Source organism: Mytilus edulis, chromosome 3, assembly GCF_963676685.1.
Source record: "Mytilus edulis chromosome 3, xbMytEdul2.2, whole genome shotgun sequence".
Taxonomy (NCBI): Eukaryota; Metazoa; Mollusca; class Bivalvia; order Mytilida; family Mytilidae; genus Mytilus; species Mytilus edulis.
In genome coordinates, this window is record NC_092346.1 from 26,397,654 (window position 1) to 26,423,526 (window position 25,873).

Sequence of the window (25,873 nt, forward strand, 5' to 3'; positions counted from 1 at the left end):
AAAAAATTTGAACAATCGTTTAATCAGAAAAATTACACAGGTTATATAGCAGTTTGACAAACACTTATTTTGATCATTGAAAAGCTTAATATTCCCTTAACAACATAATGTAATTAAAACGTTTTGCTGATTTTACAGAGTTATCTCCTGTAGTGTTAGGTACCACCTTTAGAGAGTATCGCGCCTATCGCTATTTAAAAAAAAAAGGAGATGTGGTATGACAAGACAGCTATCCACCAGAGACTACAGAAAGAGAATGTAAACATCAACACAGTGAGACCTTCATCAACGAGTAAAACACTTGACGTATTGAAAGATATATAAGGTCATGACACGACAAAATGTGAAACAAATAAAAACAAACAAACAAACAAACAAACAAACAAACAAACCCAACGACATGAAAAGTTAAGACCGATAAATACGGCAGAGCAACTAACGATAACCTCTAAATTATACAGAGGGCCGATAGATATTCCAGAGTATCATTCAATCTCATAAATCGAATTAACTGACATTGTCATGTCTAAAAAAAAAAAGACAAATAATAGAACACAAGACACAACATAGAACACGAAAGACTAATCAACATGAACCACACCAATAACTGGGGGCTCCGGAATGGTAAGCAGAACCTGCTCCACATGTGGCACACGTCGTGTTCCTCGTGTTATTACAAACCCAGTAAATGGTATAATTTATTAAGTCACATTCGTGAAAAGGGAACGCGATTGTTGTTACAACATAAGAAACATATTCAATATCATCAGTGGACTTCTGAAAAAAGGCGAAAGATATCAAAGGGATATTTAAACTTTTTAAGGAGTTTAAATGATATAAGGGATATTTAAACTAAAAAGTCGAAATAAATTGACAACGCCATGGGGAAAAAAACAACAAAAAAACCGGGGATGATCTCAGGTGCTCATAAATGGTAAGCAGAACCTGCTCCACATGTGGCACACGCAACGTCAGAACGTAGGTGGATATCTGAGTGAAACGATCAATTCTAAACCTTTAAAATATATATTATCATTTTTTTTTATATAATTATTTCGTTGGATCTTGGTATTGTTACAACTAGACATCGGGTTCGTAAATCTGCTTTTTAAGTCTAGTTAAAGATTGTACTTCTTTATGAATGGTATTACTTCGTTGTAAGATCATACTTATTTCTCTTTGACGCTTATGCATATCATCCTGTATTTCTGCTAGTTCAAAATGTCGAATTGGCACATAATTTAATCTTCTGTCAGATTCTTCATCTGCCATTGGAGAATCGGTTTTAATGAAAGCCCACTTATATTTTGATCCATGATTTTTCATGAACTCGTTATATCTGTGATGTGCTGGTGAAAAATTTCTATTTGAACGGTATTCGGGCCTTGGTAAAATATCTCGAAGTCGTTTTTTCAAGGGTCCATCTTTTTCCCATAATTTTGTTAACTCCTTAAACTTTTCGGCCCAGAACTGTGCTTGCTTCAGAGAAAAATCAGGTTGCTTAACGTCTATCTTTTTAGGTTTAATGAATGCATATGGCGGCGATTGATATGTCGGCTGCCGTCTTTGTAATCGACTAGGTCTTGCACCTTCAATCTGTATTCCCCCAGATATACTTTGAACTATTTTAATTTTTTGGAAAGCATTTCCCCATGCAGTTTTTCCCTTCGATGTTTTCGGACGTTTTGAATCGTTTGGATGACGCTCCTCTTGTACAGTTTGTGGTCGAGCAGGAATACTTGGCTTTGGCTGGTTAGATGGAGACACCTTTCCGGGTGCAGTTACGGGTCGGATATCAATTCGCATGGTTGGTAGGCTACCAGCATGTATTATTTTGGTATCACCACCCTCATCACTTTGCGCTATTTTCTTCTCTCGTTCCTTTTCGGCATGTAGCATTGTGTGATGGTTGTACATTGTTTCTCCAGCCTCTTTAGACAATAGGTTTTGAATTTTTTGCGGACATTCTATCTTTTTAGTCAAATCCTCAATTTGACGTATGGGTTTGATTTTCGTTGTCATAATGGTTCCTAGAATAATAAAAAAATAATAATAACGTTAGGACTACTTTAAAGATATATTTAAATCAAAGTTACATGTATGGAAGCGAAATCGATATAATGTTGGAAATTGTTGTATTTATAGCGAAATTTAGACATTGTCTTTTTGGTTAATTTTTGTGAATGCATAACATTAACGCAATTAACTGCTCTTTAAGCACTCCCGTTTTCCATATATTAAATGCTAGTACTCGGAACAATTTAAAAAATTTCAGTTTATAGAGACATGTAGTAACAAATCTGCCAAGGGTTGGAGACTGTATGATAACCTCGATAGAGTTCGTCGTGTCATTGTGTCTTTTTAATGTATACTCCAGATTTCAGAGGTAGGATTTTGCAAAGGGAAAGGGGTGGGGATGAAGGCAAAATAAGCAACATTATAAGAGTGGGACATTGAAAAAATCTATGGATTTACCCACTTATATTTTAATTTCATTGGATGAACTGCCGGCCCCTTGTCAACACCCCGAAATATGCATCTGCATCCCCAAATATAATTATTAATTTTTTTTATTGAGTTTTGATACTTTAGACAATAATACTTTCTGTTTTAAAAATAGATTTTGAGACATGAAGACGCATTTATACGTCTGTCAACAATCCATAAGCTGTAAAAGAGAGGCGAAAGATACCAAAAGGAACATTCAAACTCTAAGTAAAAACCGACAACACCATAACAAACAACGACACACGAACAAAAGACAAACAATAGTAAACCAAACACAACATATCAGGGGAAGGGTCGGCGCCTTCAAACTTGTTTAATACGATCGCATTCTGTATATGGGTCTCACTGAAGTCAGGAGCATGTAAGTGGTTGTCATTTTTTGCTGTATATATTATTTGTTTATTTTTTTGTTCTCGGTATGTTATGTCATAACACTACAGTCTCACGCAGATTAGGGGAGGGTTGGCACCAAACATGTTCATAAATAAGGCATTTTTTTTCTCAATTTAATTGTTTCATATTCTATATGGCTGGGCCTTTTATATATAGTCTTCTATACGGTAAAGGTGTTATCGTTGTTGAAGACTGTACAGTTGCATGTAAATGCTTACATCCACTTTATTTCATCTTATGTGGATAGTTTGTCTTATTGGCAATCATACCTCACCCTTTATATTTATAGTGAAAACTAGAGATTGAAGGTAAATATGTTAAAATCGTGTATGCTGTATATGTGTTGTTGCTCCTGTTGGCAAAGCATATAAATATTAAGATATATTTACTGATTATATGCGCTTGGTTTGTTAACGTAAAGGACAGATAGAAAGTATCCAAGTATATTTTGCAACCGATAAGTTATGTTTAACGACCATAAAAATGTATGCTTCTTTGCCTTTGGTAAAATGACATTAAATTTTATTTTAAATTTGTATTCTATTTCTAAACTATCTTCTGTGGAATGATAGATTATTTTTTTGATATTTATTCAAAAAAAAGAAAGAAAAAAATGCATGACATGTAATTTGATAATTTAGTATAGCAAAAACTGAGTCATGCACGTGCTAAATTATTGAATTTGGATTATCGTATTCGTTTACAGTATTTGTAAGGAGTTTGTAACACTACCTTTTGTGCCACTCATGTGTTGTCATATGAAGCTTAGAATTTATTTTAAAAATGGTTGACACAAACGTACTGATGATTTTAAGAGTTATTTCCCTTAACCTAGGTCTACCTCCTTAAGACTCCTCTTTTGAGACACCTATAGCCCTTAACATGATTATAAATCTAAAAAGTAAAATCGGTTGTGATTCATGGAGCAACTAAAAGATACCATTTAAATGTCGAAAAAGAGGAGGTTAAGATATCTGTGGTCCTGAGAACACAGCCTGCATGGTAACAATTTTAAAAGTTTTGAGATGTTACTGATTTAAAAAAATAAACATCTTTATTTACAAGAATTTCCCGTCTTTGTTTTACAAAAGGGACTTAAAGCCATCCAACATATAGAAAACTCGGTACGACAAAAAAAACTAAAATAGAAATGGTAAGAATGTCTTGATCGATATCTCCATTCAGGTAAGTTTTTTTGCACAGACCCCTTGATTATAAAACAGGAACTAAAAAAAGTAGTCCTAAAATATTCACATCCAGGTGTTATGTATATATTTTCCTCAAGAGTACTTAGTAATATTTTTTCCCAAGTCAAGTACCAAAGTTAAAGTTGTAATCTTTAACCAATAACTTTTCTATCTGAATTGCCGGGGTATTGGGTTGGATGGAAAAAACTTTGATATTCTGTGTTTTTATTCACTATAAAATTTCTAGAGATGTGGCATTTAAGAGCGTTGCATGTTATCTAGATAATTGTCAAATACTTATTTCTAGTTCCTTTTTTTTATCAGATAGGTTTTTAACTATTTTGGTTCATATATATTCTTTGTTTTCAAATATTCGACTTAGAGTGTTCCTGATCAAATAAATCCAAAAAATCGCATCGGACTTATCCAACTTAGTTCATGAATTGATATTTTTAGTTTTGTTTATCTGTTGTGTTGAACCAATTTCTTTGTATACATATTTTGTGTCGTGTAGTAATTAATTTAATGTTTATCACATATCTCCATTGCTTTTCTATACATATTCAACCCAGTTCAAATACGCCACATATATAATCACGTGTCTGTCCTAAGTCAGGAACCTCGTCAGGGTTTGTCTTATGTCATCATTCGTTATCCAAGTTGTGGTCATATTGAACTTTTCAAATGCTTTGAAGTAATAGGTTCATGAATATCCAAAGCGAACGAATGCTTTGGGAAAATGTAAAGATCTAGAGACTAAATATCACTTCTTTTTCGATTCTTGTATCAATTTATCATTACGTTCTGATAATTGTTTAAATTATCTAAAAGATAATGTGATCTTAATTCGATAAATAAACTATTCTTATTCCCCACCACTGAACCTTTCCAGTAATGTTCGCGCTTAGTCCTTTTAATTTCACTTAAGGTGTTTAATGACATTTTCATCCTCGAATAAAAAAAAAAATATCACGAGTCTCGTTCTTTTCAAACCATCTTGTTTTGTATCTAACAATCTTTGGGTACTTCTTACTCAGTATGTTTTAAAAAGTGTCCGATGTCAGCTTATAACGCCTGTGTTCATGAAATTCGGGAAAGTATTGCGAATAGAAATATCAGTTTTACATATATATTTGTGGTCAGGAGGTATCTATAAACAGTGTGAAACATCTAAACAAGATATTCATTTCATAGGGGCCGGTTATAGTGCAACCAGATCTACGACATTAATACAACCAACATTTTTCTCTTTAAACTTACCTTTTTATTCCTCCACAGAACTGATTTTTCCTTCCCTTTTGACCTAGGTAACCATTTTATATTTTTCTAGTTATTATAATTTCGATTTTACGAATCGTGTGACATTATACAAAAACAATGAATGCTTTCAATTCAGTGAATAATTTAAAACAATTGTATCTAGTATATCAAGTGTCACTTTAATTTTCGACCATTTAACCCTATTCAAAGCATAATAATGCACATATACGACCTTAAACTAACCGAGACGTGTGTATGTGCATATAAATCCGTCCATGCATTTGACTGGAGAAAGAAACGAATGTGCAACATTATTTAGCTTTACACTAATAGAATTGTCACTTGGTTACGACAGCAATTGTTTGTTCAACATCGTGTACGTTGTTTGGTTGGTAAAAGTATGTAAATTTAGAATAAGTGCTTCGTTCTAAGACTTGTGGTTCCGAATGTATGCTTCTTAAATTTTATGTTGTTTCTGCTTTAATTCTTCCGCACAATTGTAGTTCAGACTGATACTACAGACGTATATGTGTTTATTCATAGGTAACTCACGTGTCCGAATCTAATTGCACGTGTCTTTCAGTTGCAAGTTTAAGACACGTTCTTTATTTTTTCAACACGGAATGAAATAAGTTAATCAGTATTGGTGTTTTGCAGTATGTTCACATACTTGTATATAAATAACTCATTGATTTGACACTGTTTAATTTAATAGAATGGATGGATTCGTTTACATATAAGGTCTGTGTGGTCAGGTTGAATTAGAGTCCATAATTAAAAGTGTAAGCCCCCGCGGCCGGGGTGTAAGCATGGCAGTAAGAAAGATGATTAGCAAAAATACGTGTTATTCTTTATAATTTTTTTTATCTATACTGTATTTGTTTTACACTTTCTTTCCCGAGTCTCTTAGGTGTCTGATGCGAATCGATCATTCTGAAAAAAGGGGGCACAGCACTTAAACTAGAAAAAAATCTGGGGTGGTATAGGTAAAAAATCAGGATTAACAATACATGTAGCTCCATAAGAAGGGCATCCTCCCTAAATCCGCCTCTGAATGTACATTACTTTAATCACAGCGCATTATTTTGCTGAATACCAAGACTGAAAAGTTGAAGCTAAACACATACACACAAATTATTCTTTCATTGTTGCATAATTCTCTCTTATTAAAACATATCTGCTCAAATGGTCCGAGTGTCATAGCGAGTCTTTCTGAACGGTCAAAGTATAAAAGCATCTGATACCAAGTGTATCGATATATATCTTTGTTAAACTATCATTGAACACTATGCTCAATTATATATTGGTTTGTATTTGATATTTCAAATTTTGTCTTCAAATATAGATTTTTTTCTGGAATTTTTTGATAAATTCATTACCGAACTCCTACCCTCCGAAGATAAGTCTTTTGCATAATCGGCATACTTCTCGACTGAACGCTGTATTGATCCGCTTTTCTTTACTATCATTTTTGTGTTTTTTAACCTTCGTGATACATCTCCGTGAATGCTTGCAAGTTCCTGTCTAGAAATAGAAAAGTTTTTACGACCGCCCGTAGTTACAGCGCTATGATTGGACGTCGCAGACGATAGGTTCATCTGTGTCCTATATTTGGAGCCAAATCTCCGAACAAATGCTTTCAATCTTTTCTCTGTTTCAGTCATTTCTGATTTATGCACAGGTGGTGTAATTGGGCGTTTTGCACGGGAAGCACGAGAAGCAACGCTAAATATATCATTATCGATGAAATCATCTTCGTTATCCTCTAAATCCCATTTATCAATGGCATATCGTACTTTTCTTGACCAAAATATAGCCAATTCACTTTCAGGTTGCTTCTTTCTATAAAAATCGGCAGTTTTTGGTCGGCGACGGTTTTGCTGTAAATAGTCGTATGTTACCGGAATGTTTTCGATAGATATTTGTTCATCTTGAGAATTCCTCTTTTCGTTGAGTACATTTGAATTCACAGAACTTGTTTTTTGTACAATTTCTTTGACCTTTTTCCAAGCATTCTTTGGTTTTTGACCAGTATCTTTAGGCTCAACATCGCATTGTTCTTCATCACCTTTGTTTTCGTTCTGTGGTATTAATGGATGAGCTGAAGATGGTCGCTTTTGTTTACTATCAGTTTTATCATGTTGACCATGAGCTGTTTGTGGGCGAAGTCGTGTATTGTTAACATCAGCGTCTACAATAGTTCTTTCGTGTGTATTGCAATAACTCGGCTTTGCTGTTTTTGGTCTTTTCTTAAAATTTTCTTTTTCTTTTAATGTGGCTTCATGCAACAATTGGTAGGTAAATGAAACACATGATTCTGCTATGCATTGATTCCTTCTCTGGGAACTTTTGTATTCTTTTTCTAGACCTTTAAATGATCTCTCCAACTGCTTTTGCAAAACAAAATTTCTGTCTAATGTCCGATTCATTGAATTTTAGTTACCTGAAATATAGATGAAATTGAATATTTATAAGTGACCAGTAGCCAGAAAATTTCAACTTATATAATGTAGTTGATTCGATACAAATACTCTATCAAACCAATCACAAGCCCATAAAGGGAATGCTATATGGTGTCTCAAAGTTCGCAATGTTAACAAAAAATTGAAATATATGTTCATGAAGTTAAATAAATGTTCGTAAAACGAATACATGTTCATAAAAAACTGAATACATATTCAAGAACTCAAAATATAGTTCATTAAAAAGTATGTATGCATAAAATATAAATAATTGTTCATAAACAAAATATGTTTACATTTATATATATGTTCATAAAACCCTAAAATGATTGATCATAAAAAAGAAATGTGTTCTTAAAATATAAATATTTGTTCATAGAATTTAATAATTTAGAAACAAATTTAGGAAATGCACTTCTTAATAAAAGAAAGAAAATAGAACCAAGAAGAATTTATCTGACGTCTGGCGGTCTCTTTTAGAGATGGTAGGTCTCACGACCAAAGTAAAACATAACATGCTCGGTCAAATCTCAAAGCAACCTTGGACTACCATGAAAGCAGTCCGTCAAATCGCTTTAATTTGTATATTATTACACACATGCACACTTTGTTTTGAAAATTGCATTGAATGTTTATTTTCTTATAGTAAATACCACTGTATCCCTTCTTTCTTTCCGATAGATTAAAGAGTTTACCTTAATTGTCAGAAATTTTAGACAGAAGTTTAACCGAGACTACCAACTCGAAAGAACACGCGTCAATAAATTGTTCGGACAGAAACACTGATCATTCTTACTATGAGTAACTTAACATTGCTGTGAGTCGGTGAACCCCTACACCCCGCCCCCCTAAAAAAAAATCAAATAAAAAAAAACAGACGTATAAGCTTTAATACGGAAGTACTACGTTCGGGACACGAATTTATAAAAAAAAAATGTATAAATTGCTCTCCCAATTTTAATTTCATCTACAACGGTGCTGATTCTTTTTTAAATGACTCTGTAAACTTCATTCTAATGCTTACAATGTGGAAGACATACAATTGGCCAAATGTTAAGAAGTAATAAACACATTTTCTTCTTAAACTGTGCTGTACACAATCTTTTTTTCTAAATGAATAAAAATATGAACTTACCATTTACCGGTACATATATCAGTTTTTGTATTTCATTCATAGAACATATTTTCTTAAATTTGTAAAAAGATGTATGTAAATCTGCACTTACCTTTGTAAAATTCTAACCAGGTTGTTTTAAATATTTTGAAGTACGAAGAAAAAAGGATTTTATTTTATTTTAGAGACCTCTTATGTACGAGTTAAGTTAGTAGCAATTAATCGACAAACTATGTGTATTACAAATAGCTTTAATCGGATTTAGTTGTATTCTTAATCGTCATATTGGTACTTTGTACAAGTGTTTAAATACAATGTTATGAGTAGTCTAAATCTCTTGTTTGTAGTTTTATACCCTGTTATATAATCAAAGTTAAAAATCTGTAGAAACGTCACAAACAAACGAAAATCAAACAACTCTTCTTTGAACTTTAACACGAATATCTTTATACCTAGCACTTGAAATATGATTTTAAAAACACCTTTTTATCAGAAAATATGTTCTCTTAATGAAAAAAAAGAACGACGAAAGATTAACGAAGTGAGAGAAAGAGTGAACACGATACAATGAAGTCGGTGTTTGTCTAATATAAATATCAAAGAAATAATGTCGCCAAATGTTTCATCTTATTATATATCAGTATGCCTTAAATGGAATACGTGAATCATACGTTATCTCATAGAGATTATTGTCAGTACTGTTTAGAACAGGAGAACCTTATAAGGTCATCTAGGGTTCATAAAAAAATACTGAGCTATTGCAATCACTTTGTGTCCGCTGTGCGTTTAAGTTTTGATATTCCAAATTCCAATGAATTAAACTACAAGGTCAGTTGTAATACAGAAATTGGAGAATATTGTCATTTTAGTAAAGTTTTCTTCTCTTTTAACATAAGACAATTTCAAAAAATTAAATCCAAAACCAAGAAAGCTTACTACATTGCCAGCAAGATCCACTGCAAAGTCATTTAAATTAAAATTGAATTTAGAAAACCATGCGACGTCCACAAAGACGGTCAACTTTTAAAAATAAGCAATTAAAATATGTAATAGGCATTCATTTCTTAGAATATGAATAGTGTACCAATTGTTCTAATTATTTAGAGAAATAAAACCGAGAACATAAGTTATTTGATTTTGCGGATGTTTAAGCATGGATGCAATGTCCTCATTGCATAATCGTGTGTCGTTTTCAGGTCGGCTCGAAACATTTTTTCTTTGATTCAATATGGAATCAAAATTGAATTGATGGTATTATACAGTTGATAAGGATAAACCTACAATTAGACTATTTACCGGATTCGTAATAACATAAAAAGCAACACGACGGCCGCCACGTGTGGAGCAGGATCTGACTTACCCTTCCGGAGCACCTGATATCACCCCAAGTTTTTGTGGGATTCGTGTTGCTTAGTCTTTAGTTTTCTATGTTGTGTCTTCTGTACTATTATTTGTCTGTTTGGCTTTTTTTTTTAGCCATGGCGTTGTCCGTTGTCAGTTTATTTTCTATGTATGAGTTTGATTCTCTCTCTCTGGTATCTTTCGTCTCACTTTTCTTCGACAGCATAGACATTGAATAGAAACTTTTCATTGGATTACAAATATACGTACGGTAGGTAAAAATAGAAAAAACTACAAAAAGGAGAAATTTGAATACCGCCACGCGAGGGAACAACCATTTGACCTTTACTTGAAAAAGGGGGGCCGCCTCAAGTTACTTTTTGCTGTAGTTGAGGCAGGATTCAATAATGGATTAGTGAAATCGCCTATTAAAAATTGAATTTGTATATTTCAAGCGAAAAAAAACCATTCGGACTATATCAAAGGAGAGGGGGATATCTTTTTATTTTATTTTATTTCATGAAACTGCCGGGGGAAAAGGAACTATAAAAATAGTTTTCTGGAAGAGTTTAAAAATCATTATTTTAAAATAATTATCATTTAATCTGCAAGAAATTACTTCAATTATTCTTAAAATAAATAAAAAAATATATATAGAAGACTGAAACTATATTGACATAAGAAAATATTCAATGTATTTATGATTTGCATAGCCTGCTACATCAGACAATAGGCCCCTTGTTTCTAAATCGAGTTATCTTTTCTTTGTTTACTTCCCGTCAAAGTGAAAGTGACATCAGCACGTTGAAATGTCAATGCATCAGTGATTCAGTATCGTATCTTTTGATCATTAAGGCCATCCCAATTCAAAATCACTAATCAGCAGTTTTATGGACCAAGGCTACAAGAGTTAGAAAAGTGCATACATGTTTGATACGGAACTAAAAGGTCAAAGTTGGTAGACAATCAACACCGACAAGCAAAACTATGTCAAAAAGATATGACTTGTTATTGAGATTATTGCTTGTCGGGGAAACTGGGGTTGGAAAAACTTGTTTACTATGTAAATACATTAACCAAGATTTCATCAGTGCTCATATATCAACAATTGGTAAGTTTTACACACTGCATTTTGCAGTACATGTACATGTTATACATAATAAATGTATGACCCGGTTCCGCCTTTTGAGAATTTTGATAATTACAAACATCACATAGAAGATATTCAAGATTTGTTAGGGGTTTTTATTAAAGATACTGGAAGGTTCACAAAATAGATAGTTAAGGTTTTATAAGGGTTAATTTTTTTTTTTTTTTTTTTTTTTTTTGAATTAATTATTTAATTATTTATTTAGTTTCTCTGCAGTGCCACATCATAAATACAAATGTACTAATGAGTTTAATACAATAGAGACATAAAATTACCAGAGTGATCGAAATTACAGATAGAGATTATAGTGTCAAGTTGACACTTCTAATGACTAAAGACTAAAAAAATTTGTTTGGTTACATAGGGAATCACTGAAGGGTGACCAGAGTGTGTCCCCTCTTAGGCAGCCAGTGGGCTCCCACTTATGAAAATTTCTAGACAACAGTCATGAGTGGGTCTCATTGGGGTCTAAGCGTGAAACGGGATTGCCGATTTTTTGTATGTGTGACACGTGAAAGTTTAAATTATTGTGCTGTGAAAATGGGAAATGAATTCTAGCGGGACATGGGAAATTAGAAAAAAATAAGAATTGCTTACGTACATATTGTAAGAGGAATACATGAATCTGACAAAACAATAAGCTGGATCTGGATCAGAACACCCCCCCCCCCCCCCCCCCCCCCCCCAACAACAACAGCAACAACAATGAGACCCCCTCTTGACAGTTTGCATCAAATATGCCTTAAACTTGAAAATTGTGATTGAAATTCACTATAGTGTATCATACATGGAACTAGCATGCATTTGCATGATTAGTGTCTGTAACATTATCTATAACAAAAGTTACATTTAAACATAACTTGGGCTAGCCGATTCCCACCTTAATAAAACTGTATATGGTAATATTGCATTCAACGTTTGAAGAAATATGTAAACAATTCTTGTGTAATTAGTGAAAATGTTACATAATTATCTATAGTGGAAAAAAATATTCTCCTATGCCAGTTACAGGGTACATGTACATTCCAAACAAATCAGTTGCATGTAATTCCAACTGCAAAATTGCCCTCCCCCATTTTTTAATTATATGAATAATTGCACAAATTTAGAAAATTAATAAAGTCATAAGTCAAGCATATTTTTTAAAAATAATCATACATGTTACATCATTGTGTACATAAAATTGAGAATGGAAATGGGGAATGTGTACATACTGTATCTTCTTTTAGAATGAAAAAAATAAATACCCAAAACAACAGTTTACCATTTTTATGATGTGCATGTTTTCAATGTTTTGTGTGTAATACATATGATGAGATAAACACTTTGATACAGCTAACATTTTTTAAACTTTAAATTGTCTTTTATATAAAAAAAAATTTGTACAAATTTACAGGATCTTATCCAACCCATATAAGTGTCATCTCCTTTATAATGCAATTTCATTGCTAATTCATGTAAAGAAATGTGTTAGATCATGATTAGTATACATGTATTTTAGACACTATCTTGTATCTGGTCAGTTGTAGAACATTTGATATTTACCCTGAGGTAATATAGATACCAGTTATGACCTGTTTGAGATAATGTTGTTATAATGTATTGGAAATACATATTTATTTCTTGTCTGGTTCAATTTTTGATGTACATTTGCATGATTTATTATTTTTTTTGGGTAAATTATTTCATTTTTATGCCCCACCTACGATAGTAGAGGGGCATTATGTTTTCTGGTCTGTGCCTCCTTCCGTTCGTTCAATCGTCCGACTTCAGGTTAAAGTTTTTGGTCAAGGTAGTTTTTGATGAAGTTGAAGTCCAATCCACTTGAAACTTAGTACACATGTTCCCCATGATATGATCTTTCTAATTTTAATGCCAAATTATAGTTTTGACCCCAATTTCATGGTCAACTGAACATAGAAAATGAAAGTGCAAAGTTCAGGTTAAAGTTTTTGGTCAAGGTAGTTTTTGATGAAGTTAAAGTCACAACTACTTGAAACTTAGTACACATGTTCCATATCATATGATCTTTCTAATTTTAATTCCAAATTAAAGTTTTGACCCCAATTTCACGGTCCACTGAACATATAAAATTATAGTGCGAGTGGGGCATCCGTGTACTATGGACACATTCTTGTTTCTAATTGTTTTAAAACCAGGTAAAGTTTTTCTGCTAGATTTCTGTGTATTTGAATATGTAGTTTATGATATTGAAGAGACGGATTCATTAAACATATTAAACATTGACCTTCAAATTTAATATTGCACCTTTGTCAAGGTCAGATTTCAAGTAGACCAGTGAGACAGAGTAAAGCCTAAAAGGCTTACTATATAAATTATAGAAGATTTGGGGTTTGTGTGTCGATGTGATAGTAAGGGAGCTACCATTTGATTTTTATGGGGGTCTAGGATGAAATTTGAAAAAAATAGGCAGGACAGGAGTTTTGAGTAAAAAAAAAGGCAGGATGTGACACTTGCAAAAAAAAAAGTCAGGACGACAATTTAGGTTAAAAAAGTCAGGATAAACTAAAAAAAAAAGGCAGGACAGAGATTACAGCTAAAAAAAAAATGCAGGACAAAATTTTTCATCCTAGCCCCCCCATAAAAATCAAATGGTAGCTCCCTAACAAAGAGGAGCATTTGAAGCACAGTGGGAGGTTTCAAATGCCAAAACATTACAAAATATAGAAACATACATGTACACGGCAAGCATGGGGACATTATACATACACAGCACTAGAGACAAAAAAATAATGTCTATTAATAAAAGGGGTATACTTCAATGAAACAGAAATATTTAAGCTACCGACATGAAGATTAATTCATGGCAGTCAGATTCATTTGTGAAAAAAACTTGTTACCAGACGTTAAACTAATTGTTCCTCAGTGAGAAACTGACAAACTAGATCAAAAACATGTACATGTAAAGTATACTTTGCTATTTTTTTTCGAATGAACAGTGAGAATCAAACCCTACATGTATGTAGATAGTGTTTGGCTGAAGTTTTCTGCTAAATGTTGATCAACTGCTAACACTGTACCAAGATTGTACCATGTGCTTATACCTATAAAGAATATGAAAATGTGGTATGATTGTCAATGAACCAACTCTACACCAGTGACCAAATGACAGTTTCTGAAAATTGTTTCCATAAGCAATGAAAATTTATGCAATTTAATACATGTAAGCAAATTTTGATGGAATGTACTTGTAACCTGGAGTGACTTTTAGTACAATGAGTTTATTTATCTTAAATGTACATGTACACAAGAGTAAGGGAATTGGAAGACACCAATTTTTGTGATATAAAAATATATTTCAAAGAACTCTTTTAATCTGTGTGATTCTTTATTTTTTACTTTTAAAGGTATTGACTTCAAGATGAAAACATTACAGATTAATGATAGAGTAGTAAAAGTTCAAATCTGGTAAGTAGCTTAGGCTAGTACTTATACTTTAAACTGAAAAAGAAGCAATCTGAGATTGATGTAAAGGAGACAAAATTCTATTTCAATAGTAAAGAAAACACATAATCCACATTACAGTATACACTTTTTACTTTTAAACTGAATATATTTATAACTTATACTATTAGCAAAATTGGAGTTGTCTTTCTTCTTTCATCAAATAAGTTATGCCGTTTTAAACCTCAATTCATATAACACAATATTACATATAAAAAAATACCAAAAAAAATCTACCATCAATTTATCATTATGAGCAACATGACTATGACAATACATTGACCTATGTTTTTTACAGGGATACTGCTGGACAAGAAAGATTTGAATCCATTACAAAACAGTTCTACCGTCGTGCACAGGTAATTCTTACATAGAAAGCTTGATTAAAGATGCGTTAAAAAACATATGTACATGTCATGCAGGACACAGATTTCTCAATTCTTATTAATTTTTAAAATGTATATTTTCTTTTTGGTAATATTTTTAATAATATGTCATTCTTCACTGTCTATACATTTGTATTTTGTAATCATGCACATGCGCAACAATTTTCTAGATTCATATAATTTTCATTACAGAAAAAACTCTTGCTTAGCTGGTACATTGACTTTTTGACCTCACCTACAGTTTCATTTGAACTGATCTTGTATCTCTGTTTTTCTATGTACATTGTTAAATTCTTTCTACAAAGAAAACATTTTTAAGTGATCACACTTATCTTGGCTGCAATATAGAAATAATCTCAATTAAGATACTAGTACTTGTTCTTTGGCTCTCTGTAATGACATAACTTATGCACAACAAACACACAAATGATGATCAAGAATGTCCTCTAAAGCTTTTTACTTTGTAGGAGTTTTGACTATTGGAACCATTGCCTTAACTCTTGTGACTTAATCGAGATATGCTTATTGGAAACAAGAGATTAGGAATTGACCACTTTTTACATGTATGAAATATTAAGTGAGTTGATCTGCAGTACTAGTTGTTTCATTGGATATTTTCATTGATTTCAGGGTGTTTTACTTGTGTACGACATGTCTAGTAGATCTTCATTTGAAGCTATACCAAAGTGGTTAGCCCATGTAGAACAGGTATTTGTACATAAGATAAATGCATGTTTCTTGTTGCTCACTTTTTTATATGGACCAAATATGAAATAAATGAAAATAGTAAAAAAAGCCAAGTACAAAGTTTTTTTTCAGATTTTGTATTCAAGAAAATTATAACAGTTACAGTTACATTATATTTATGTTTGAAGTTTAGGTTTTTCATAAATTATAAATCTTTAAAAAGGTTTTATTCTTAATATTATGTCCTTTTTGTTAAAGTAAGCTTTTTTCCACAGTTTTGTAAAGAAGATGTTAGTGTAATGTTACTAGGAAACAAATGTGATAGAGAGGACATAAGACAAGTCACAACCAAAGAAGCTAGTCAGGTAAGTTACTCTCTATATAAATGTGATAGAGAGGACAAAAGACAAGTCACAACCAAAGAAGCTAGCCAGGTAAGTTACTCTCTATATTAATGTGATAGAGAGGACAGAAGACAAGTCACAACCAAAGAAGCTAGTCAGGTAAGTTACCCTCTATATAAATGTGATAGAGAGGAACAGAAGACAAGTCACAACCAAAGAAGCTAGTCAGGTAAGTTACTCTCTATATAAATGTGATAGAGAGGACAAAAGACAAGTCACAACCAAAGAATCTAGTCAGGTAAGTTACCCTCTATATAAATGTGATAGAGAGGAACAGAAGACAAGTCACAACCAAAGAAGCTAGTCAGGTAAGTTACTCTCTATATAATGTGATAGAGAGGACAGAAGACAAGTCACAACCAAAGAAGCTAGTCCGGTAAGTTACTCTCTATATTAATGTGATAGAGAGGACAGAAGACAAGTCACAACCAAAGAAGCTAGTCAGGTAAGTTACTCTCTATATTAATGTGATAGAGAGGACAGAAGACAAGTCACAACCAAAGAAGCTAGTCAGGTAAGTTACTCTCTATATAAATGTGATAGAGAGGACAGGAGACAAGTCACAACCAAAGAAGCTAGTCAGGTAAGTTACTCTCTATATAAATGTGATAGAGAGGACAAAAGACAAGTCACAACCAAAGAAGCTAGCCAGGTAAGTTACTCTCTATATTAATGTGATAGAGAGGACAGAAGACAAGTCACAACCAAAGAAGCTAGTCAGGTAAGTTACTCTCTATATTAATGTGATAGAGAGGACAGAAGACAAGTCACAACCAAAGAAGCTAGTCAGGTAAGTTACGCTCTATATAAATGTGATAGAGAGGACAGAAGACAAGTCACAACCAAAGAAGCTAGTCCGGTAAGTTACTCTCTATATTAATGTGATAGAGAGGACAGAAGACAAGTCACAACCAAAGAATCTAGTCAGGTAAGTTACTCTCTATATTAATGTGATAGAGAGGACAGAAGACAAGTCACAACCAAAGAAGCTAGTCAGGTAAGTTACCCTCTATATAAATGTGATAGAGAGGACAGAAGACAAGTCACAACCAAAGAAGCTAGTCAGGTAAGTTACCCTCTATATAAATGTGATAGAGAGGAACAGAAGACAAGTCACAACCAAAGAAGCTAGTCAGGTAAGTTACTCTCTATATAAATGTGATAGAGAGGACAGAAGACAAGTCACAACCAAAGAAGCTAGTCAGGTAATTAAAAAAAGAAGATTTGGCATGATTGCCAATGAGACAACTCTCCACAAGGGACCAAATGACACAGAAATTTAAAACATCTATAGGTCACCATATGGCCTTCATCAATGAGCAAAGCCCATACCACATAGTCAGCTATAAAAGGCTTCGATATGACAAATGTAAAACAATTCAAACGAGAAAACTAACTAACAAAAAACAAATATGTAACATATCAACAAATGACAACCACTGAATTACAGGCTCCTGACTTGGGACAGGCACATTCATACATAATGTGTGTGTGTGTGTGTGTGGGGGGGGGGGGGGTTAAACAAAAATGAGGAAAAAAATTAGTAAATTTTTTTCGCTCTATACTATCTTTTTATATGCAAGAAGCTAATCTGTCCAAGTTTGGTAAAAATCCAGGACCATTTATGAATCTAATAAATGTAGTAAAAACTTAAACTGCAGACTGTATGTAATGTTAACTGGAAGAAAAACTAAGTCCGCTTATAAGTAAAATAAGTAAAATATGGAAAAACAGGTACAAAATTTTAACACAATTTCCTTCTAGATACTAGCTTTTGATCATAAACAAGCTTCTGTCCAAGTTTGGTACAAATCCAGTATAGTTTTAAAAGAAAGTTATTAAAATTTTATAAAATTTACTTCTAGATACTATCTTATGATCATAAACAAGCTTCTGTCCAAGTTTGGTAGAAATCCAGGATAGTTTAAGAAAGTTATTAAAATTTCAAAAACTTTAACACAGAGTGAATATTTGTGGACGCTGACAACGACGACAACACCGATGGCGGAATGTAGGATCGCTATGTCTCCCTTTTTCGACTAAAGTTGAAGCCTTGACAAAATACAATTTAAAAAGGTTTAACTCATCAGATAGGTACAAATAGAAATACATCTAACAAAAACAGAGTTAATCTCTACAAAATTATGTCTTTTGATATTCCTGCTGCACGTTCATTTAACATTACCAAGCACTAAGCAATCTTTTCATTTTTAACCAAAAGGTCATTAACAAGACCAGGATGTAAGAGAAAAATGTATATGACCCCAGTAAACCAGTTATGTATTGCAAACTTTTTAAAAGTGCATTTTGATTTACCCGTTGTGTTTTAAAAAATTCTAGAAATTCTCTTTTATAAGTCAATATCATCTGCTTTTCTACACTTTAAATTGTTCAATATCAGCCACGAGTAAATCTTGGTATTGAGAAGTGCAACAAGTAAGATGAAAATCTTCACATTATGTCAAGATGGTAATAGTTTACAATATCTAGCCTAAGAAAACCCAATAATCAGTTTATAGTTTTGATATTTTTTGTCTCCCTTAGATATGTTTTAACTATCTTTAATGATATAAAATACTGCTATCACATTCTCTAACATCATGATGTTGGTGATACATTCTGCTCTAACACCATGAAGTTGTGATAGAAGAGAACTAGGCAGTAGAAATGGGCAATATAAGCAATATAAGTACAATAAAATTATTTTCAATGTTGTTGTTATATTTATAAGTGTGAAATGAATTATAATTACAGAAAATATAGCTTTTATTCTTTTTTTTTTAAGTTTGCCAAAGAACATGGGATAATGTTTAGTGAAACAAGTGCTAAAAGTAGCAGCAATCTAGAGAAGGTAAGAAAGTAATACAGATAAAACAAAAACAAGAAGATGTGGTATGATTGCCAATGTGACATCTCTCCACAAGAGACCAAATGACACAGAAACTAACAGCTATACAGTGTAGGTTACTGACAGCCTTTAACAGTAAGCAAAACCAATTTACTTACTCAGTCCAATTTACAAAAATTTACAAAAATTTACAATTTACAATTTAAAAAAAACAAACAATATTTGTCTGTCAAATGCAATACATTTGAATAAAAATAAAAGAGAAAAATATTACCACAAGCCAAACCCTTTCATCACTAAGACCTTTATTACCAAATTATGTGTCATTTAAAAATCTTACTTTCCATAGATGTTCAAGTTATGTAAATGAATTGATTATTTTTCAGGTCAATTGGAATTGCAACATAAAGTAAAATATTCAATGTCTGGGTCCTACATACTTTGAAATCTGGGTTTACAAACTTTAGTTTTCAGAATAAGATTAGAGATTAAATTTTATAGAACTGAAAAAAGTTAATTTTATTTCCAAATAGCCAGTAAAAGATAAAATTGCGGTCAATTGAGATTCCATCAATTATAATGACACATTTCAAATATGTGTGTCCCAAGTCAAATCTTAATGGTTGTCTTTTTGTAGTTTTTGGTGTTTATGACAATCTTTAGAAGTTCATTATTAACTTTATTCCCAACTGCTGTATCACCCTTAGAGATAAGCATATTTAAGATGTATTTTTATACAACTGCAAAAATTTTTTTTGTGTCATATAATGGTATCATGTCTTCGTCTGAGTCATCATCATCCGAAGAAGCATTTAGTTTCCGGACAATTACTTTAGATTTAGTGAATGGATCTCTATAAAGTAGTTTTCACAACAGTTTTTTTAAAGTTTGAAGAAGAAATCTTTAATTGCACAATATTGCATAATAGATTTGTAAGATCTTGATATTTGTTTTGTGTCAGAAACTCATATTTTGTCAAGAATTTGATTACAATCCAAATTCAGAGCTGTATCAAAATGTTGTGTCCATACTTGGCCCAACTGATCAGGGTTCAACCTCTGTGCTCGTATAAAGCTTCACCAGCAGAGCACTGGTTCTATTATGCATGACTGCATGATGACCTGTAATTTGTATTTGTGAGTTTGCTGTGTTGTTAGGTTGCAGAATATTGATGAATATTTAAAAAAAAAAGATATATTGTTTAACAGGCATTTCTAGATATGTGTACAGACATCATAGAGTCACAAGAACAGCAGGCAGCTGAGTCAAGATCCAGTATAAGTTTGGATGAAGATTCTTCTCACTTTGATAGTCATTCTGATTCATCACAGCTCCTATCTGATGGTGGACGTAAGAGATGCTGCTGAAAAATAATAATGGTTCAATGCAGAATGTGTCTGACAGAAGATATTGATGTAACACTGCTTACTTAAAGTCTGTTTGAAGCAAAATCATTACAAAAAATGTTGCTAAGTCATTCCATTTACTTGTTTTTTAATGGATGCTGTGTTTTGTTTTGTTTTTTATACTGTTCAGTTTTTTGAATGAATTTATAATCAAACTGAAAAAGTCATAGATTATATAAATTTATTGAAATCCTCAAATTGATTCTGCTACTAACAATCAATCTCTTAAAACCAAATATGTGTGTTACTTCATGTTAATGTGACTTGTCAGTGCATTTTTTTTATCGTTTCCTTTTTGTCTATCAAGCACTTCTTTTTATCTGATCCATACGGAACAAAGAATTCAGAATGCTTTTTTTTTTGCAAAAATACCTTTTTTTTAAAAGATTTTTATAAAATACTCAAGTGAAAAAACACTCATAAAACACAAACCAAGTTTGGTCAGGGATAGAGCTTTAACTGTTTCAGTTGGGTTAAACAAGAAGTTTTAGTTTAATTCATTTGAGTAATGGTAAAAATGTTCAAAAACTTTTATGCTATGCTAGGACCAAATTTTTATACGACCGCAAAAATTGAGAATTTTTTGGTCGTATATTGGTATGACGTTGGTGTCGTCGTCGTTGTCATTGTCAGAAGACATTTTGTTTTCGCACTATTACTTTAGTATAAGTAAATAGAAATCTATGAAATTTAAACACAAGGTTCATGACCATGAAAGGAAGGTTGGGATTGATTTTGTAAGTTTTGGTCCCAACAGTTTAGGAATTTGGGGTAAAAAAAGGCCCAAATAAGCATTTTTATTGGTTTTCGCACAATAACTTTAGTATAAAGTATTAGTTATCAAATTGGTCCACATTGAGGTCTAAAGGGTCAAAAATTAAACAGGATTTGATTTCATCAAAAATTGAATTCTTTGGGTTCTATGATATGCTGAATCTAACCATGTATTTAGATTTTGGATATTGGACCATAATAGGTAAATGTCCAATTTAAAATTTTTAAGTTTTTAAGTTTAAGTTCTAAGACCACATTCATTCTGTGTCAGAAACCTATGTTGTGTCAACTATTTTATCACAATCCAAATTCATCAGCTGTATCAAGCTTAAATGTTGTGTTCATACTTGCCCCAACTGTTCAGGGTTCGACCTCTGCAGTCGTATAAAGCTGCACCCTGCGGAGCATCTGGTTTAGGTAAAGATTGCATGAAATGCAATCAAAACCTTATGGGACTGACTTGATATCTAAATGTTCCAAGGCTTATCACTTCCTTTTTTGATACACAAAATATAGTGCATTGATCATAACATTCTATACATCCTATCCATGACCATTCAGAAATTTATCGATGTAATATAAACTCAGATATTCAAGGCACAAAATGATGTTACATTTGTGGAGAATATTACATTACTTTTGCAAGGATGATGTCATTGTTAAAATCATCTTTAAAAGTTGGAGTTATCTTCCTTTGTCTAGAATTGCTGTTTAATCAACTACAACCAATGTAATGATTTATTTTACTTCCCACTGATAAATTGAAGCAATCTTTACCGTTCAGTGCTCACAAGCACTTTAATTTTTATGTTGGAATTGCAATTATGAAATTATTCTGCAATTTTTTTTTCTTGATATTGAATGAAAATACAAATAATTGATTTGTAAGTTTATCTAGAAATAAAAAATTGCGTTCCTATAGCGAAAAACTAGATTATATGTATTAACATATGTATAAAATAATTATATATAAAATGAGAAAAATAAATAAACTGTATAGATCTCCATTCAAATCAAAATCATATGGTAATGAATTGATTACAATAATGTACATACAAGTTTTAGCAGACTGTCTGTTAAATATTTATGGAGTCTGAAAGGTCCAACTTCTGAGACTTGTTTTCAATTACCAAAATGACAGCGTTGCTAGAGAATATGTTTTATTTTGATACTCTAAAGATAACTGTTTGCAGTGGCGGATCCAGGGGGGGGGGGGGTTCCGGGGGTGCGCACCCCCCTTTATTTTTGCCGATCAATGCATTTGTATCGGGACATATGTTTTGCACCCCCCCTTTGCCCTGGGTTAGCACCCCCCCTTTCGAAAATTCCTGCATCCGCCCCTGCTGTTTGTAAATGGCAATTACCATGATATGGCCAATGTTATAAGGATACAGGGACTAGAAAATTGTGTTAAAAAATGTAGGTTTTATTTTATGCTTTTCATTGCACAATAAATTAAATTCAAAGCTTTTTAGATAACTTCTATTATGATAATAACAACAAACATAATTGAAAGAGATACTTAATTAGTCATCAGCTAATTTTTATTTTGTTAACTGATTGTTTGATCAAAAGAAAAGTACAGGTTATTATTGTATTTTGTGTACTATACTTTGCTCTTTTGACTGTTTTAGGAGTTTAGAGAATGTACCGTTAACAGCATTTCATTTTTTGATAAACTTCATTTTTTGATGTCAAAATGAATTGGATGCATATTATATGATCATTTTTCTTTTGAAAAAAAGTGTTTTATCTTGATAATATTAAATGCTTGGATGCTATTATTCTTACCCACATGTATCTATAATCAATAATTTCAGTATTAGAAACATCCATGACTGTTTAAGCTGTATTGTTTATCTTTTTTGGGGTATTTTGTGTGTTTGTTGTGTTTTTTTTAACAAACAGTCTGGGTTTTTATTCACATTGACTCATTTTCACATATTTCGTAAATTTGTTTTGTCAGCTCATGAAAGATTATCTCTTTATATTAATTTTATGTACAACTAGTTACAATTTAATGTCAACCATATATAATTTTCAGATAAATACCACAAAAGTTAAAATCTGTCCATACAGGATTAAGGCTTATAAGGGGTATATGAGAGTTAGTTATCCAATCTAATAATTGGTATTGTATCTGAAATAAGTATTCTTTTGTGCATCTGCAAAAACCGAAATATTCCTAGGTTTCAGAATAATTGGATTTTGAGTTTTTAAAATCTTTGTTTCTCCATTATCTTGAAAAGTTTTCCTATTTTATGTTCTGTTCCATTAAGGTAGTGAAAACATGTTATTAGTAGTTATTACAGATAATGTTTTCTATTTGTTTTCCTTGCACAAAGAAGATGTGAAGAGACAATTTGTGTTTTCAAAATGCTAAAAATGAAACATTTAAAAGATTTGTTTTCCTTTTGACTTTATGAGAACAGCAATATCAGATTTTTTTTAATATTTAAAGCAAAAACCAAGTTTTAGCAATTGTGTAATATTTACATCCTAAATATAAAACCTACAAGGGCTTGGGATATGCACTTGGAATCTTTACCTAGGGAAGGTGTCTAAATACTAATTTTTACATTTGAATTGCAGTAAAATTCTTAAATTGCCTTTACAGGTAGTTGCTTCATGTTCAAACTGCTTTCACATGGTATACTATATGTTTTTTATGGATCAATATAAATTGCATATTTAAGCTTTTTGTTATAAATGATGGAATTAAAATGGAAATTCTGTCAATACTTACCACCTTTGGTATATATAAAATATCCTAGAAAAAAACTTAACACATAGTTAACAACACCAGGTTTTTGTTTCAACCACATTCCAAGTTGTGATGAAATTTGAGAAATGATATGATAATCTTTAAGGTTTATATTTCATTCACTTTAGAAAATAATATATTGGAATGAAGAATTTAAGATTTAAAGAAGAGTATTACTATAAAACACAATATTTTGGTTAGTGTCACTTGGGTAAGTTTTTAGCGAATGAAAACTAAAAGAAGTATGAAGATTTACATTAAATGGAGTAAAAGAAGTATTCCAAGAAAGCTGATGAGTAATTTATAGTGGAATTTACTTTCCAAAAAATTATTTGAAGTTATAACCATGTGTTATGGAAAATGTTCTTACTTACTTTAAGTATCCATGGAAATATCTTTAGAGAACTCTCCTGACACATGTACATGAAACCTGTTTGATGTTGCCCATTATTTGATGATGAGTGATATTGTTAATATGCCTTATATATTATACATATGCTAGTTAAATGTAAACACTATTGCGCACAATTGTGATATATATATTTGCAAATATTTTTCTTGTTTATATTTTATATTATATTTATTAGTTATTCATGTAATCATATTGTTAAAAATACATTCATATTGTAAAATATACATACATATTTATTTTATACATTATAAAGTGCCTATTACATGTATACATGATTGTTGCAGAACCATGGATTGTATCTCAAAATTACAACTATACTAAAATGCAACAAAGACATGTTTAACCCCGGTGCATTTTTGTGCCTGTCCCAAGTCAGGAGCCTCTTGTCTTTGTTAGTCTTGAATTATTTTTAATTTAAGTTTCTTGTTACAACTTGGAGTTTAGTATGCTGTTCATTATCACTGAACTAGTATATATATTTGTTTAGGAACCAGCTGAAGGATGCCTCTGGGGTTCGGGAATTTCTCGCTGCATTGAAGACCTGTTGGTGACCTTCTGCTGTTGTCTGTTCTATGGTCAGGTAGTTGTCTCTTTGACACATTCCCCATTTCCATTCTCAATTTTAACAGTTGTATTCTGCTGTTCTATAGTCATAAATCAATATGCGAAAACAAATCTGGGTCACAAACCAAAGCTGAGGGAAACACATCAACTATAAGAAGAAAACACTGAACTGCAACATAAATAAACGCCAACATACATAGAAACAGACTACCGGTATTTGATAACAACAGTCATATTTTGGACTTGGTACAGGACATTTTAAGAAAAAAATGGGTTGAACCTGTTTATGGCTAGCCAAACCTCCTGTTTATATGGCAACTTAAAGTTGAATTGAAATTTCTACATGTTTTTTCAGTCCTGTATTATGAATCTCAGTTATTTGTATTTGTGGTAAATATGATGTAAGAACCAATTTGTCATGCACCATATAATCAATTTTGTACAACATACACACAGTATCAGAGACCAAAACAAATGGAATCATAATACCCTCTTTTATGTGGCCTGATTCCCACTGGGTAAGAAGAGGATAAGAATGTAATAAACACTATTGAAAAAAGTATCAAAAAAATTTATAGAGAGTTAATTCATGGTTCTGTAGTGATGGCTAGCTGCTTGCCTTGTGTATTTGCCATTTATGTTTTTTTTGTTATATTAAACTTTACGCAAGTTTCTAATTTAATGATAACAATTGTCAGATTATTGTTAAGTTTTTATTGAAATATTCCAAGAATATGTCATATTTGCC

The 25,873-nt window shown here is 32.0% G+C and overlaps 3 protein-coding genes across 3 annotated transcripts; 1 reads left to right on the forward strand and 2 right to left on the reverse strand.

The window, feature by feature from the left end:
* Nucleotides 1-989: 989 nt before the first annotated feature.
* On the reverse strand, nt 990-5,464 carry LOC139516093 (uncharacterized). The gene is made up of 2 exons (XM_071305942.1): nt 5,349-5,464; nt 990-2,030 (listed from the first exon to the last, which is right to left on the reverse strand). The coding sequence occupies exon 2, from the start codon at nt 2,020-2,022 to the stop codon at nt 1,081-1,083; it is 942 nt and encodes a 313-aa protein (XP_071162043.1). The 5' UTR covers nt 2,023-2,030; nt 5,349-5,464; the 3' UTR covers nt 990-1,080.
* Nucleotides 5,465-6,234: 770 nt separating this feature from the next.
* LOC139514817 (uncharacterized) lies at nt 6,235-9,099 on the reverse strand. The gene is made up of 2 exons (XM_071304434.1): nt 9,037-9,099; nt 6,235-7,791 (listed from the first exon to the last, which is right to left on the reverse strand). Exon 2 carries the CDS (start codon nt 7,775-7,777, stop codon nt 6,671-6,673), a length of 1,107 nt encoding a protein of 368 aa, XP_071160535.1. The 5' UTR covers nt 7,778-7,791; nt 9,037-9,099; the 3' UTR covers nt 6,235-6,670.
* A 1,912-nt stretch (nt 9,100-11,011) lies between these two features.
* Nucleotides 11,012-24,080, forward strand: LOC139516094 (ras-related protein Rab-13-like). Its single transcript, XM_071305943.1, has 7 exons — nt 11,012-11,376; nt 14,784-14,844; nt 15,179-15,239; nt 15,897-15,974; nt 16,229-16,318; nt 19,143-19,208; nt 20,414-24,080. The coding sequence occupies exons 1-7, from the start codon at nt 11,253-11,255 to the stop codon at nt 20,570-20,572; spliced, it is 639 nt and encodes a 212-aa protein (XP_071162044.1). The 5' UTR covers nt 11,012-11,252; the 3' UTR covers nt 20,573-24,080.
* The last annotated feature ends 1,793 nt before the right edge of the window (nt 24,081-25,873 follow it).

Excerpts from the sequence above, each read along its gene's own strand:
- LOC139516093 (XM_071305942.1), bottom strand. The coding sequence starts at position 2,022 with ATGACAACGAAAATCAAACCCATACGTCAAATTGAGGATTTGACTAAA.
- LOC139514817 (XM_071304434.1), bottom strand. The coding sequence starts at position 7,777 with ATGAATCGGACATTAGACAGAAATTTTGTTTTGCAAAAGCAGTTGGAG.
- LOC139516094 (XM_071305943.1), top strand. The coding sequence starts at position 11,253 with ATGTCAAAAAGATATGACTTGTTATTGAGATTATTGCTTGTCGGGGAA. Across the intron at positions 14,845-15,178 it reads GTAGTAAAAGTTCAAATCTG|GGATACTGCTGGACAAGAAA; the intron begins GTAAGTAGCTTA and ends TGTTTTTTACAG. Across the intron at positions 15,240-15,896 it reads AGTTCTACCGTCGTGCACAG|GGTGTTTTACTTGTGTACGA; the intron begins GTAATTCTTACA and ends CATTGATTTCAG.